This window comes from Nothoprocta perdicaria, unplaced genomic scaffold, assembly GCF_003342845.1.
Source record: "Nothoprocta perdicaria isolate Ctin4 unplaced genomic scaffold, notPer1 scaffold_57, whole genome shotgun sequence".
NCBI classification, from domain to species: domain Eukaryota; kingdom Metazoa; phylum Chordata; class Aves; order Tinamiformes; family Tinamidae; genus Nothoprocta; species Nothoprocta perdicaria.
This window is the reverse complement of record NW_020455832.1, coordinates 759,764-772,564: the sequence shown is the minus strand read 5'-3', so window position 1 is coordinate 772,564 and position 12,801 is coordinate 759,764. Positions and strand designations below refer to the sequence as shown.

The 12,801-nt window shown below is 44.8% G+C and overlaps 1 protein-coding gene across 2 annotated transcripts in view; it reads left to right on the top strand.

The window, feature by feature from the left end:
* The window catches only part of CCNY (cyclin Y), a 101,391-nt gene that overhangs the window by 63,560 nt on the left and 25,030 nt on the right, over nucleotides 1-12,801 (top strand). For both annotated transcript variants that reach the window (XM_026048765.1, XM_026048764.1), the window contains 2 exons: nucleotides 742-776; nucleotides 11,118-11,218. In XM_026048765.1, the coding sequence (XP_025904550.1) occupies nucleotides 742-776; nucleotides 11,118-11,218 (136 nt within the window). The remainder of the gene's footprint in view (nucleotides 1-741; nucleotides 777-11,117; nucleotides 11,219-12,801) is intronic.

The following is a 12,801-nucleotide window of genomic DNA, read 5'->3' as shown; positions in this document are numbered from 1 at the left end:
TATGGGGTGAGTTAATTGGGAAAATGTTTTTAAAAAATCAAATAGAGAATATTTAATCAGCTGTAATAAGCATTTGCCTGACAATTAAGACTCTGAACATCTCCCTTGCTCCTCTTGTTTAATTTCTGAACATGATGGCTAAGAGTTCTGGATCCAACATGCAATCCGTACCTGTGCTCACTAGTTCTTAACATGCAATGTTATTTTCATGCTGATATCCAAAACGCAGCTGCAGGATTGCAGCGGATCCCTGCAGTGGAGGGCAGCAGCCTTGTGCATGTGTCCCCCGGCTCCCGCGCGGGGTCCGTGCGCAGGGGAGGATCTTCCCCCTCCGCCTGCGGCCACCTGGGGCGCCTCGCCGCCCGCGAGCGGCACCGGGCGCGTGGCAGCGAGGCGCCGTGCGGGGCGGCCGTGGCGCGTGGCGCGTGGGACGTGGGATGTCCCCATGCGACGCCGGGAGGGCCGCCGAGCGCCGCCGCTCGCTGTGCGTGAAGCTCCCGCGCGGCCGAGGGCCCGAGCAGGGCAGTGCGGCAATCCCTGCCACGCTGCGAGCCTGAGTGCCGGCCCGCCTGCGGACACTTGTTCCCTCTGGGGTYGATACAGAAGTGCATTGCTCAGTGCAAAAGCCATGATGATGTTGCACATAGATAGCCTCCTGTATGTTTATTTTTAATGGTATGTAAGAAGTTTACTGGGAAAGATAGTCATGTAATGTTTCTGTTATATTTTGTGTTTTTGCAGTGAGAGAAAAACGCAAGAGTCTCTATATAAACCACGTAAGTGAAAATGCCTCTCTATGCAGCTTTCTCCTTGTTGTCTRTATTATATCTTAAATAAGAGTTATCCTACGTGACTTCCATACTGGTGAGAGGGTGCTGATRCATGTTCATGATGCAGAACATGTCTGTTCTACATCAGGATGCAAATGATAGGTATCTGCTGYGTGTGTGTAGACTGGATCTGCTGGCTTCATGACAGTGTCATGCTGACAACCACCATAWGCGGGGAACTGCTCCTTGAGACAAAGACCTGAGCACATTAATAGGATTTTCAAAATTATTACAGAAATTCTCAAAACTGTGAACTGCTTTTACATGTAAGATTGATTTTGGTAGAGTGTCTATAGCATTTGATATTTACACAAGAGATTCTGAAGAACCTGACCAGTGTGGATGCAATGTAAACATGTATTTGACATCATGGAATCACGGAATGGTGGAGATTGGAAGGGACCTCTAGATACCATCCAGTCCAACCCCCCTGCACACGCAGGGTCACCTAGAGCATGTGGCGCAGGGTGGCATCCAGGCAGGTTTTGAAGGCCCAAACATGGTTCACACCAGCGCAGCACCCACACAAAGGGAAGCAGAGAGGAGCTGCCGAGGAACAAGACCAGGTCAGCACATAGTCCCTGTGCTCCCACCCTCCCTTGCCCTGTGAAGCTCTGCCTCTGGTGGGAGCACATGCCAGAGCACTCTGCCTTGCAGCTGGGTTGTTAGAGCCTTTTCTGCAAGGGCCATGYGCTGTGGTCCTGTCACTGTGTCCAGTGCCTGGTAGGGCTCCAAGCCAAAAACCATATTCGAGCACCGAGAAGCACAGTGTTAAATGCGTTTCTGTGACAGTGCAGCTATGACAGATGAAATTCTCATGTGGCCCCAGTCTTTTCAAGTCATACAAAAGACGTGTTCTGCATTAAACAGGCTGAAAGTGGGTTCCTCGGGCAAATGGAACTGAAAGGAGTATTGGGAATTGCACTGCAGCAGGGAGATGCTGCATGGCAGGGGGTGCTGTGGGGCAGGAGGTGCTGTGGGGCAGCAGAGCAGGCCCTGGGCAAGGTGCTCCTTGGCAGCGCCGCGCGCAGGGCCGTGCTGTGGGGTGGGAAGTGGCCACGGGCACCTGCAGAAGTGTGTGCTGAGCGCCTGCCCTTCTCGACCTGCTGCAGAAACGGCAGGAGGATCCTTTCCATAGGGAGTTGTGCCCTTGGCAGCTGGYTATTCATCCTGTTTATACCCTACCCTTCCTGTTTTCTTTATTTTCTTTTTTTTTAGTGTCATTCAGTTGGAGCAATGTTGTCTTGCCTTACTTTAGGTTACTCTTACCTTCAATTCGACTTGCTTGTGCTAAAATACCTCTTCTAAATTCTAAAAATAAAAAGCCTATGAAGCTGTAGACCTTTCCATGGCTTTATCTATGGATGACCTTTTTTGTTATTCTAGTTTTTTAATCAATACTCACTGAGAACCCATATTTGCAAATGCAGCCTGTGATACTAAGTTCTTGGTGAGGTGTTTTGAGACGTGGGTGACTTGAGCCCACCTGTGAGCAGTCGCTCAGCACTGCCTGGATCTGTGGACAGACTGGTGACCATTTCTGAAGTGGCTGCTGTGGCCGTGTACCTGACTGGGAGCTCAGCTGAGATTCTTAGACTGCAGGGAACTGTCACAGTGACTTCTTAGACCTTGAAGAAAATTGGGGAAACAGTTAGATGTTGTGTGACGAAAGACCCATCATTCAGTTCACAGCATTTAGGCACCAGGGAAATTTACAGTGTGCTCTACTGGTTGTTCCTTTTCCACCATTTTTTGGTGTGAGTTAAGCACATTTCCCACTGGACCTCTGGCATTGCATTTGCTTCCATACTGATTTCAAGTGCTGAGTTCCCACATCTGCTCCAGAGGAAACAACCTAGAGGATGTGAATTTTGGAGAGTTATTTTGTCTTCCTTAAAAAAGGACTTACTGTAATGCAACCCACTTCTCTTGTGTGTGTGTTTTTATTTTTCTATAAAGCCTTTTTTTCTTTCTTTTATAAGTCTGTATATACTTATTCTTCTTTTGTGACAAATAACCAGAAGAGTCACAATAAAATGCTTTTATCCTCTGGGCTGTATCTTATTGCTTATTTTGCAGGCAGAGGGGAACAGCAGCAAAGCTCCGAAGCAGTCAGGCTACCAAGAGAAGTAGCAAGGAATGGGCTTTCTCTTTTTTAACAACCTGTTTGGTTCTGTGTAAAGATAAATAGTATTTTACCCACTGCAGTCTCTACAGCTTCAAAATATTACCCGTGAAATAATCTAATTTAACTAATGAATTAAAAGAAATAATCTAGTTTAACTAATGAATTAAAATCAGCTCTTTTGTGATCATAGATTTGACAGTTTCTGGAAGCTTAAAGGAATTTATATCAAATAGATAATTTTGCTTGTATTTGCCTGATCCATTTCCCATTTAAAGGTGCCCTTTCTGGTTATCAGTGAGTCACTGCCCTTATCTAAGCACATGTTTCTCAGGCTGCCAGGTGAGGAGTTTCAGCTTTACCTGGTCAATGGAAGGGATGGAGGAACCCCGCAGATGCCCTTGGTTTGGGTGGGAAAAGAAAGAGGGATGGGTTGGCCCCGGGGCTGGGACAGTGTGGCCGCGGGGCCGGTGGCGGGTGCTCCGCGTGGCGGCCGCGCTGGCGGCTTGAGGTAAGAGGCTGCGCGAGGGAGAAGGCCCCGAGTCAGGGAGCCGCTCGCAGCCGGTACCTGCTGCTCCAGCCCGTTCCAGTTTCGGCCCAGTTGCTCCTTCCCCGCTGAGCTGCAGCYGTTCTGCTATTACGGCCTCCATGCCACGGCAGGCGAGCGCGCGTCCCTGCTTCGCAAAGGACGAAGGTGCTGGCGGCGCTGGAGGCGCTTCGTGCYGCGAGGAGCGGCCGCCGCCGCGCCGGGAGCACAGGCACGAGGGCCGGGCCTGCCTGGGCTTGAGGTCAGCCCAGCAGGCCGTGGAGGGGCAGGGGAGGTTCCCTTAGTGGCTGCAGCAGCCGGTTTGCGGGAATAAGTGATTTTTTAAAAATTATTTCCTTTTTGGAGGGGAAAGGAGAAGCGCAGGGGAATTGCTTCTCTATCAGTATTTACTAGATATTTTGTCTAAAAACAGTAATATCCAGTGCAGTAATATCCCATGCAGTAGTATTTCTAAAAAGGTAAATGCTGTGGAGAGGGGTAGTGTTTCTCTTCAGCAAGTTTCTCTTCAGCCTTGGGGCAAGGCCCTTTCAGCAGCGTCTTGCAAAGGCATCTGGCAGTGGCTTCCACTATGTAGATTCCCAGGAATTGTGCTTTGCACTCCAGCAGACTTAGTAGCATCTTCATCATTCCAAGTAGATAAGTTTACCTCTGTGTTTAGACCCAAGTTTGTCCAGTATCCTGGGAAAAAGCTCTTGGACATCATTTCTGTCAGCAACCAGGTGCCTGTAAATGATCCTGCAGTGACTTATCCGGTGGGTTCCCTGCTGATGAGCAGTACAGGGGATGGAGGGCCCCCCAATGCACATTACATGGCACAGGCAGCGACTGAGAGCTTTTTGAGTCCTTGAAATGACGTCTGGTTTTCGCTTTTGCTTCGACTCCAGACTTCCCTGTTGGGGTGGATGAAGAGGCCGCCCTGCCTGCCCAGTGTCAAACTGCTAGGCAGGTGACTGGCAACCAGGTGCTTCAGTAAGGGTAAATATTGTACATGTTGGAATGGGAACATGGTCTAAGAAGTGCTTTAATCCATGAAGAATGCAAAGTACAACATAAAATGGGAAATGTTTTTCTTGGGTGCAATGCCTGAGGCTGGTTGTTGTGAAGGCTTATAATTGCTGTCCAAATTCCTTCAGACACCTTAATTAACATTCCTTACTCAAAGAGAAGAACAAGATAAACTGCAAGACAGATTAGAGGCTTCTCAGGGGTTGTTGCAGCGTCTCTCCTAGAAATTGCTTCATTTGCTCATTGCTCCTTTCCAATGGAAGATCATAGGAAAGCCAGTCTGGAGGGGCCTTTATATCCCATCTGGTCCATCTGGCAGATCCTGTAGAGCTGTGCCATTCCTAACAGATGCTGCTCAATGTGCTTGCAGCCTTCCAGGATGGGAGAATGAATCAACAGGTTCTCCTCAGGACCTTACCTGAACTGATTGGGTGAAATGTTTCCCTAATACCTGTAAATTCTTTGCTGCTTTTCCTGTCCACTGCACAGACCTTCTCCTCCTCAGGCAATCTCGTGGCATTAAGTGATAAGGAGTGGCAAACTTTTGTACATTGGGAAAGCAGATGTTAAAAGTAATGGTAAGGGGTAGCAGGGAGAAATCTTTAAAAAAAAGGTTTATTACATAATGCTTTCTGTGTTGGGAAACTACTAAAGCCCTTTTGATCAAATTACCCACCACTAGCAATTACACGCTATGTAAGTTTAAGCCTTTGAACTGCTTTTAGTGTTGGAAGAAATATTTAATCTTTTCAGGTCTGTGAAGAAAAATGCTGTATATTAGTAAAATGCTGTATATTAGTAATAAGTGGGTCCTGTGTGCACTGCAGAAGAGTTTCCCAAACGTTACTAGGCCCTCTCGGAGCTCAGGGGCAGTCTGACCTAGCACCCTGTGGTTTGTATGAGTCAGGCCAGGCTACGTGTACTGAGAAGGCCACAAACTGCAAGAGCAAATCTAGACTAAGCTATCTGTTTTGAGCACTGTGAAAGCACCAGTGAGACTAATACCCCAAAACAAGGTTGAAGCRTGTCAGAGAGTGGTAGATAGAATGGATATTACTACAGAGGGGTCAGACTGGATTGTTCTTCTGATAGATATTGTCAGAAAAAGTAATAAGACAGTGTGGTTTCCTGTAGATTTTGTTCAAATGAAATCCCTCTTCTCTAGCCACTCACTGTATGGATACAATTATTGTGCTGTAGTCTCCAGTTACACAAAGTGAAGATAGCTGCGGAGTTTTGCAGAGCCAAGCAGTGAATTCTGATGTATAGTTTGCTTGGTTTGGGAGCTAAGCACTTTGTTGACCTGCAAAGTCATGTTCGCTCATTGGAAAGTGTTGTCAGAACTAAATCATGTCCTGAAGCAACAAAAGATGATTAAGATAGAAGCTTCTCTTTTCCAAATCTGAAGCAGTCCTGGTACTTGCTTGCTGCTGTTATCTGGCTTCATGTGTATTTCTATTTGCCAGTTTTGCCTTCTAGCATTTTAGCCAAGTTCTGCTGCCTTGGACTGGTGGGCAAGGCTCCATAATGGGCACAGGAAAGCCTCAMTTTTTCCATGAGGGAAATACTGTTCACTAGTAACTTTTGAAACCCTGCAGTAACTTATACCTGGTTTAATGGAAGAAGAGACAGTACTATTATTAAAGAAACAAGCTGCAAATTATCTTTTGATCARTGAGTGCAGAGGAACGCTGCACAAGATTGAAATGCCTTTGCCCAGGCTCCAAGCTGCCAGGCTCAGCACCAGCTCTGCTATAAAAGCCATCTAGATTCACATGGGAAGTGGCGAGCAAGGCAAGTGCAGGTTAAACCTTGCTGTGAATTGGAAYGGATGTCACCCTGGCTTTGCTAAATAGCTTCAGGGACTGGGTGGCTCGTGCCTGTTCTCCTCATTATGGAGTGCAAGTGTGGGTCGGAGACGTGTGTTACACACTTCTATTCAAGAACACCTTGAATTCACTATTCAGGCAACAGCAGCAACAGCAAAATGCTTTCCTGTTCCCCACAGGTTTGCTTTAATTTCTGAATGGTTTGAAGTGAAGCCCAGGAGAAGTTCATCCTTTTGTATATCCCCATTGTGAACCATTTGGGAATTTGTTGTGATTCCTCTCGTAGCAGGTGTATAAGACCAGGCCTCAGAGCCTGCCTGTTTGCTAAGAAAAGTTTGCTAACAGGCAAATGAAGCCATTCTGTTTCATATATGATGCATTCAGTATATTCAATATTCAATAAGTCATAGTGTTCAAATGTCTTAAAATTAAACCCCTCCAAAATATTTGGAAAGTTGGAAGATACTGGGCAAAGCTGGGGAACAAATAAACACACAATTTTCCCTTCGTGCTAGCTGTGCTTGAAGGCAAAACTGCTGTTTTTAAGAGCTAGAAACAGTCTCTGAGAAGTTGTTTTGTAGAATATGTAAAAGCTCAGCAAGTTATAAAGCAAGGTTAGTCATTGGACGTATTTAYCTGTAAGGAAGTTCAACAGTACAGATATTATGTTATTTTCATAGGTTGTCTTGCCAGCATTTCCTGGAAACTTATTTGGCTGAAATGCAAAAAATAATAGCTATTATTGGATTAAGGAGCTACAAATCCACTGAAAGAAGTCACAAAATAGTAGAAAATTGGTCTAGAGCCCAGAGCAAGGGGCTGGTTACCATCCCATCTCGGAGCAGGGTCATGTGCATGAGCCATGTGCTACTTTCTGTATAATTTGCAAGTCACTCAGGCTGTAGCTCAACTACCCCTGCCTTTAGCGGGGTCTCTTTCACCGTTACCTCCTCCTATTGTTTCATGTTTAATCTTAATTTTCATTAGTTTCATGTAAACTTGATGTTTCTTGCTCTGTCCGTAATGGTCATGGTGAACAATGCACTCTCTTCTTTTGCACTTTCTTTTACCATGACTTAACATCATTATAATTGCTTTGTTCCTACAGAAAATCTTTCCAGTCTTTCAGTTTTATCTCCTAATTCCAGTCTTTCAGCTTTTCCTTCTGATTGAAGTTTTCCAAGTCTCTGATTAATCTTGCTGCTGTCCCCTCTGACCCTCTCAAATCAGTTAATCCTTCTTGACTCAATTGATCTTCCTCAAAGCTGGGCACATTATTCCCACAAAGGGAGCCAATGATGCTCCAGTCTGTAGTGTTCCAGCCCTCCAGGTAAATCCCATGCGATGTTTTCCCCTTGTCCCCCAAAGGAGTGACACCCTCGACATGTGGCCTGCACATTGTCCTCTGCAGCCAGCCTTGGCACTCATTTGCCATTGGATGTTTACACGGATGACTCCTAAATGTGCAGCCCTGTGTCTGCTCTTAATGGACTGCAGAAATATTTATTGTACACATTATTCCCATGTTTGACAAGATTATTCTGGATTGAGTCCCTTGATTCTGTTGAAAAGTTATTTATAAAAAGCTGAGTAAACCAAACCTCTGTGAAACTATCCTTATTTCAACCGTCCAAATTAATAGTGACCCTTGGGGTTTCCAAGTAATTTTTACCTATCAAGTTTTCAGTGATTTGTCCTTTGTGAATTTCATAGAAGAACTCAAATGTCTTGCTGTTGGTGCATGAAGTTACTCAGCCTTAGCTTGGGTACAACATATTGCTAGTGCAAATTAGAGTATGCACAAGCACTTCATATCAGATATACTTTTAGTTTGTAAGTATTTTTAATAGCAGTGATAATCAAGGCTCTATGTACCCCCAAGGCACGTTTCCTTAGGACTGTTGACAAAAGGAGCTGCTGCTCCTTCCCTTCCCACRTATCGCCCATAGCTAACTGGGAAGAATCCAACCCATGTCAGAGGGTCTGGCTGTTTCCTTTGAAGGCTCTCTAATTCCCTCTCAACTCTTCTGATTTTCTCTGGTCAAGACTCCCTGACTTGTCTAAGCTGAGGGTTTCTTGCTGTCAGACACAATGAATTTGAAATGTGAAGGCATTAAGGGTGGATGTTTGCATCGTTTTGGGTGGACTTACTCCATTGCAGTGGGTACAGTGGAGGTTTGTCTGCCTAGGACAGTGTTTCAGCCTGAGGTGACATTCAGTCACCCTCTTCATTCTCCCCAAATATGGGCGAGGTTCAGGATGCAGCATTTTGTGCAGCCTTCACACAGACCTACTGCTGGGACGAGGTGGCTTTAGGTGCCTTCCAGTGCAGTCCAGRTAAAACAGGAAACCGAGTGTGTTTCCAGGAGTTTGAAAAGGCAGGAAATACGTTACGTGGTGGAGCATGTGGCTGCAACTGGATGCCAGAAAGTTGAGCAYGATCATCTCCTAAAAGCTTAGCTGTTTGTGTGGCACAAATGTGTGTATTTATACCCAACAGAATGGGTAGGCAGCAGTAGGCAACAATTTTTTTCAAACGAGGAGAGCTCCCCCTTAGTGCCAAGTTTTCAGGACCAAAACGTGGGGCATGAGATACCATGTAGCTGCTCAGGTGTGAAGGGTCCTGCCCAAGCCCAACAGCAGCTGAAAAGCCTGGCAAGAACTGCAATGTGTAGTTGCAGAAATAGGGTGTAGGGCTCTCAGTTATTGATTTGTATCGAGTGTAAGTGCTGTTTACATGAGAAAATTCAATCTGATCGTTGAGTTGCTGACGGCATGATTTCTATTTTCTTTTTGCTTACCTTGAGTGAATCTAGTCTATTTATCTATTTCCTAAATCTTTAAAAATACTACTACTAAAGCTACTTAAAATGTAGCTTTAGCACTTTCTGTGTGCATATCTGGTTTGKTTTTTTTTTATGCTGATATCTCTGTACTTCTGCCTTTCTTCAGCCACTAAAGAGCCCTTTTTCAATGTTTTTAAGTTGCTTTGCTTTTATCCTTCATGTTCAAGGTAGAGAAMGTGCTAATCTAGAGATAAGAACTAAGAGACGGTGGAGTAAAAGCAGTAAATCAACAGAGCCCTAGGCTTTTTCTCCATATACATCACTACTAGATGCTGATTTTATGGCACTGTCACTTTCAGTGCTTTCAAATTCTGTTTCTATTGCCTTGCTTAACACGTAACAGCTTGGAATGTAGATGGATTTTGAGCTTCCACATTATTACAAAGTACCTTTCCAAATGCCTGGAGACTTTTTGAGAAGGGATAGTATTTTTGTTGTTATTTTTTTCATTAAATCTTTCACTTCCAAGAAAGGCAGGTCAACCTGCAAATTTATTGGTCAAGTTGGGATGTTGAGAGAGTTGTATGTGAACCCGGAAATTGTTTAAACATAATGTCTTTACAAATGTAGTATCTTAAGAAAAGTTTTTTTCAGTTAACAAAAGACTTTGAGGGCTCTTTTGTCGTAATTGGGAAAAATAATATGAAAGAGAACCCAGTTCTATGCAGGTTTTTATCAGGAGTCACCTTGCTTCTATTTTTAGTGAATGCTGCTAAAAATTCTGTAGCCTGCAGAACACGAAAAGTTGGCGAGATGACAGAGTGCTGGCACTTCTAATAATAGCCAAGTTTAGGAAATTAGGCAAGGAAACATATACGGAGAAAGGAATTAAGGGACTGAAGCCCAGGAAGTCTGTTGCTGTGGCCTGGCCAGTCTCTCAGTAGTTTCCATTGGTCTTATTGACATTGSACTGTCACCTGAAGCTGGAAACAGCATTGAACATCTGAGACAAATTGAAATTTTCGTATGGATGTGCCAGTTGCATTTGAAATCTGCTGTATTGAAAGTTGAATGTTTAATTTGATTTTCCATAGCCCTTCTGAGACTGGCTCTTGGTCAAGTTATTCTCTAGTTTAGGTAGAATAAGCAAGGATAAAATCACAGAGTGTTAATGGCTGTGATAGGTGATAATGGATATAGTGGAGTCCTTCTTTCTGGTGGAGTGCCAGCTGCTCTGAGTAACTGAAGGAGAAGAACTCTCAGCACAGGGTCTCGAGGTACTGGCGTTGCTGTCAAGCTCCATGTCTGCGCTTTGCATTTTTTCCTTCCCGAGATAAGAAATAGGGTCAAAATGTATAGAAAACCCTTTCAATCAAGAGAGATTTTACCATTTMTTTTCTTATTTGTGTATCTGCCTTCTTTTACATACTTTGATCAATTTTCTTTGATTTAGCAATTTTTTTGTTTTTATTGCTTTTTTTTCTGTTTTTCCCCTGTTATTTGCTGAGACGACATCATTTCCCCATAGTATATCTTTTTTTAATCCTCTTCCCTCCAAGCACTGTCTGATTCACATGTGTTTCTAAAYCAATCCTCATTTTTCATCTGGTGTCTTGTTGACTTGTCCCACTTACTGTTTTGGAACGAGGACAGAAACACAGATCTTGTTGATCTGTCTTTCATTCTTGATGTGCATTCTTCATTTCAATAGAGAGCTAATACTACACAGAGATTTTGCATGAGGGTTTTGGGGGGCCAGGGAGGAGGGGAGAATGGGGTTTGAAAGAAAAAGCACTAAGGCTCAAGCAGGGACTGTTTSACTTTTGGAATGGTAATTATTTCTGAACTTTCTAAATTGCTTCAAAACATGATCCCATTACTGTGTGCGTCATTGGGAAGGACAGAGAACGTTGTTGTTTCTAAATTCTTAAATCTGCTCGCAGAAGTGTTTTGGTGTTACATAATTACTGTTGTTCTTTTGCATGTTTTTCCTAGCATCCTCCTGGGCAGTTGAGAAGGAAGTACAGTTCCTGCTCCACTATTTTCCTGGATGACAGCACAGTCAGTCAACCAAACCTCAAGTATACCATCAAATGGTGGGTTTTATAACGTTTTTTGGCTTGAACACACATTATGCGTTGAATATGTACACACAGTTCTGAACCACCGCAAAGCTAGCCCCTCAGGGTTTAGTGTTTGAACCAGTAGATATGTTTTAACCCAGTCTGGCTCCAGAAGCGATGAACAGGACAAGCAAAGGGTAATACCTTGATTTTTAGCTTCTTGCAAAGTCAGTCTCCTAACACTGTATATCTGACAAGAAACTATTAGCTGAAGAACTTGAATTCCAGCAGCTGAAGTCCTTGTGCCTTCAGTGTGTACCAGTGGGGTGCCTGATCTGGCTGAGTCCTCAAAAGTTCAGATACTTGTTTATCTGAAATTTTCAATCTCCTGAAATCTAAGAGCTCTTTCCTGGGAATGAGGAACCGCACATTTTCTTCCAGGGTTCTGTTTGAAATGAAAACTCAGGGCTCAGCTCCCTGTCCTTGCTGAGTACCGCGGCGCTGTTGCACAGCTCATTGCCCAGCAGCTTTGTGTGTCAGATRCACATGGGCTCATCTTCAGGGGATGCCATAGATGTTCATTTCAGGTTTTCTTCTGCCATTTCATGTTTAGAGAGAAATTAAATTAATACCTGTACTGTGCCATTCTGTAAATGTTGTACAGTCAGGAGAAAAATAAGCAAACCAATGTTCAGGTACTTCCTGCTGTTTGTTTACTGCTGCTGGTGATGTGCCTTCAGCTGTTTGCAGGACCTTGGTGTACTCAAATGTAAATGTTTATTAAGTCAAGGTCTGTGCTACAAAGGTATTTACATGCAGACAGATATATTCAGAGTGGTATGTCCTGAGGGCTTTTGCTGATGGCTGTCATTAAAACACTGATTTTTTCCATTTAAGGAAAGAAGGGGAAAGTGGGGAGGGGAATTGCAGCCAAACCAATTCTACTGATACCCAATTACTCATGAGCTATTTTTGCCTGAAATATATTGTCTTTCATTTCCTCAAATTTCTTTAATAACATAAAAAATACTTCAGAAGAACAAAGGAAAAAGAATTTTCCTGTCTCATACATCTCCGCTCTTGAGTTCTTTTCAGGCAGTTCAGCCTTTTAGCCAGGAACTGTTAGGGGGAAGAGTGGGTCCAGCTGCTGCAGCAGCGACGAGGGCACTTTCAGCAGGCCCTGGTGGAGGGGGAATCAGGCTGAGACTGCGGGTTCGGAGCTGGGAAAGGTGCTGGTATCCTGGGGGATGTGGTGGGGGTGGTGGGCACGAGCTGGGGAGGGAGGACGTGGGTCGGCCCCGTGTGGCAGGAGATCCCGTGTGGCAGGAGCCGTGAGGCAGAGCTGCAGCTCTGCGGCCACCGCGGGCAAGGCTGGGAGCTGAGYGGGGCAGAGGGCTGCAAGAGGGGTTAGGTAGGGTGAGAAACTGGAGTCTGGTATGGGAGGCCTCTGGGTGACTCTGTGAATCTGCTGAGTGAGAGGCTGAGTGAGCYGGGCCTRTTTTCTCTGGAGAAGAGAAGGCTCAGAGGGGATCTGATTAATATGTATAAGTTCAGGAAGGGAGAATGCAGGGAGGAAGGGGACAGGCTGTTCTCACTGGTGGCCAGCGATAGGACGA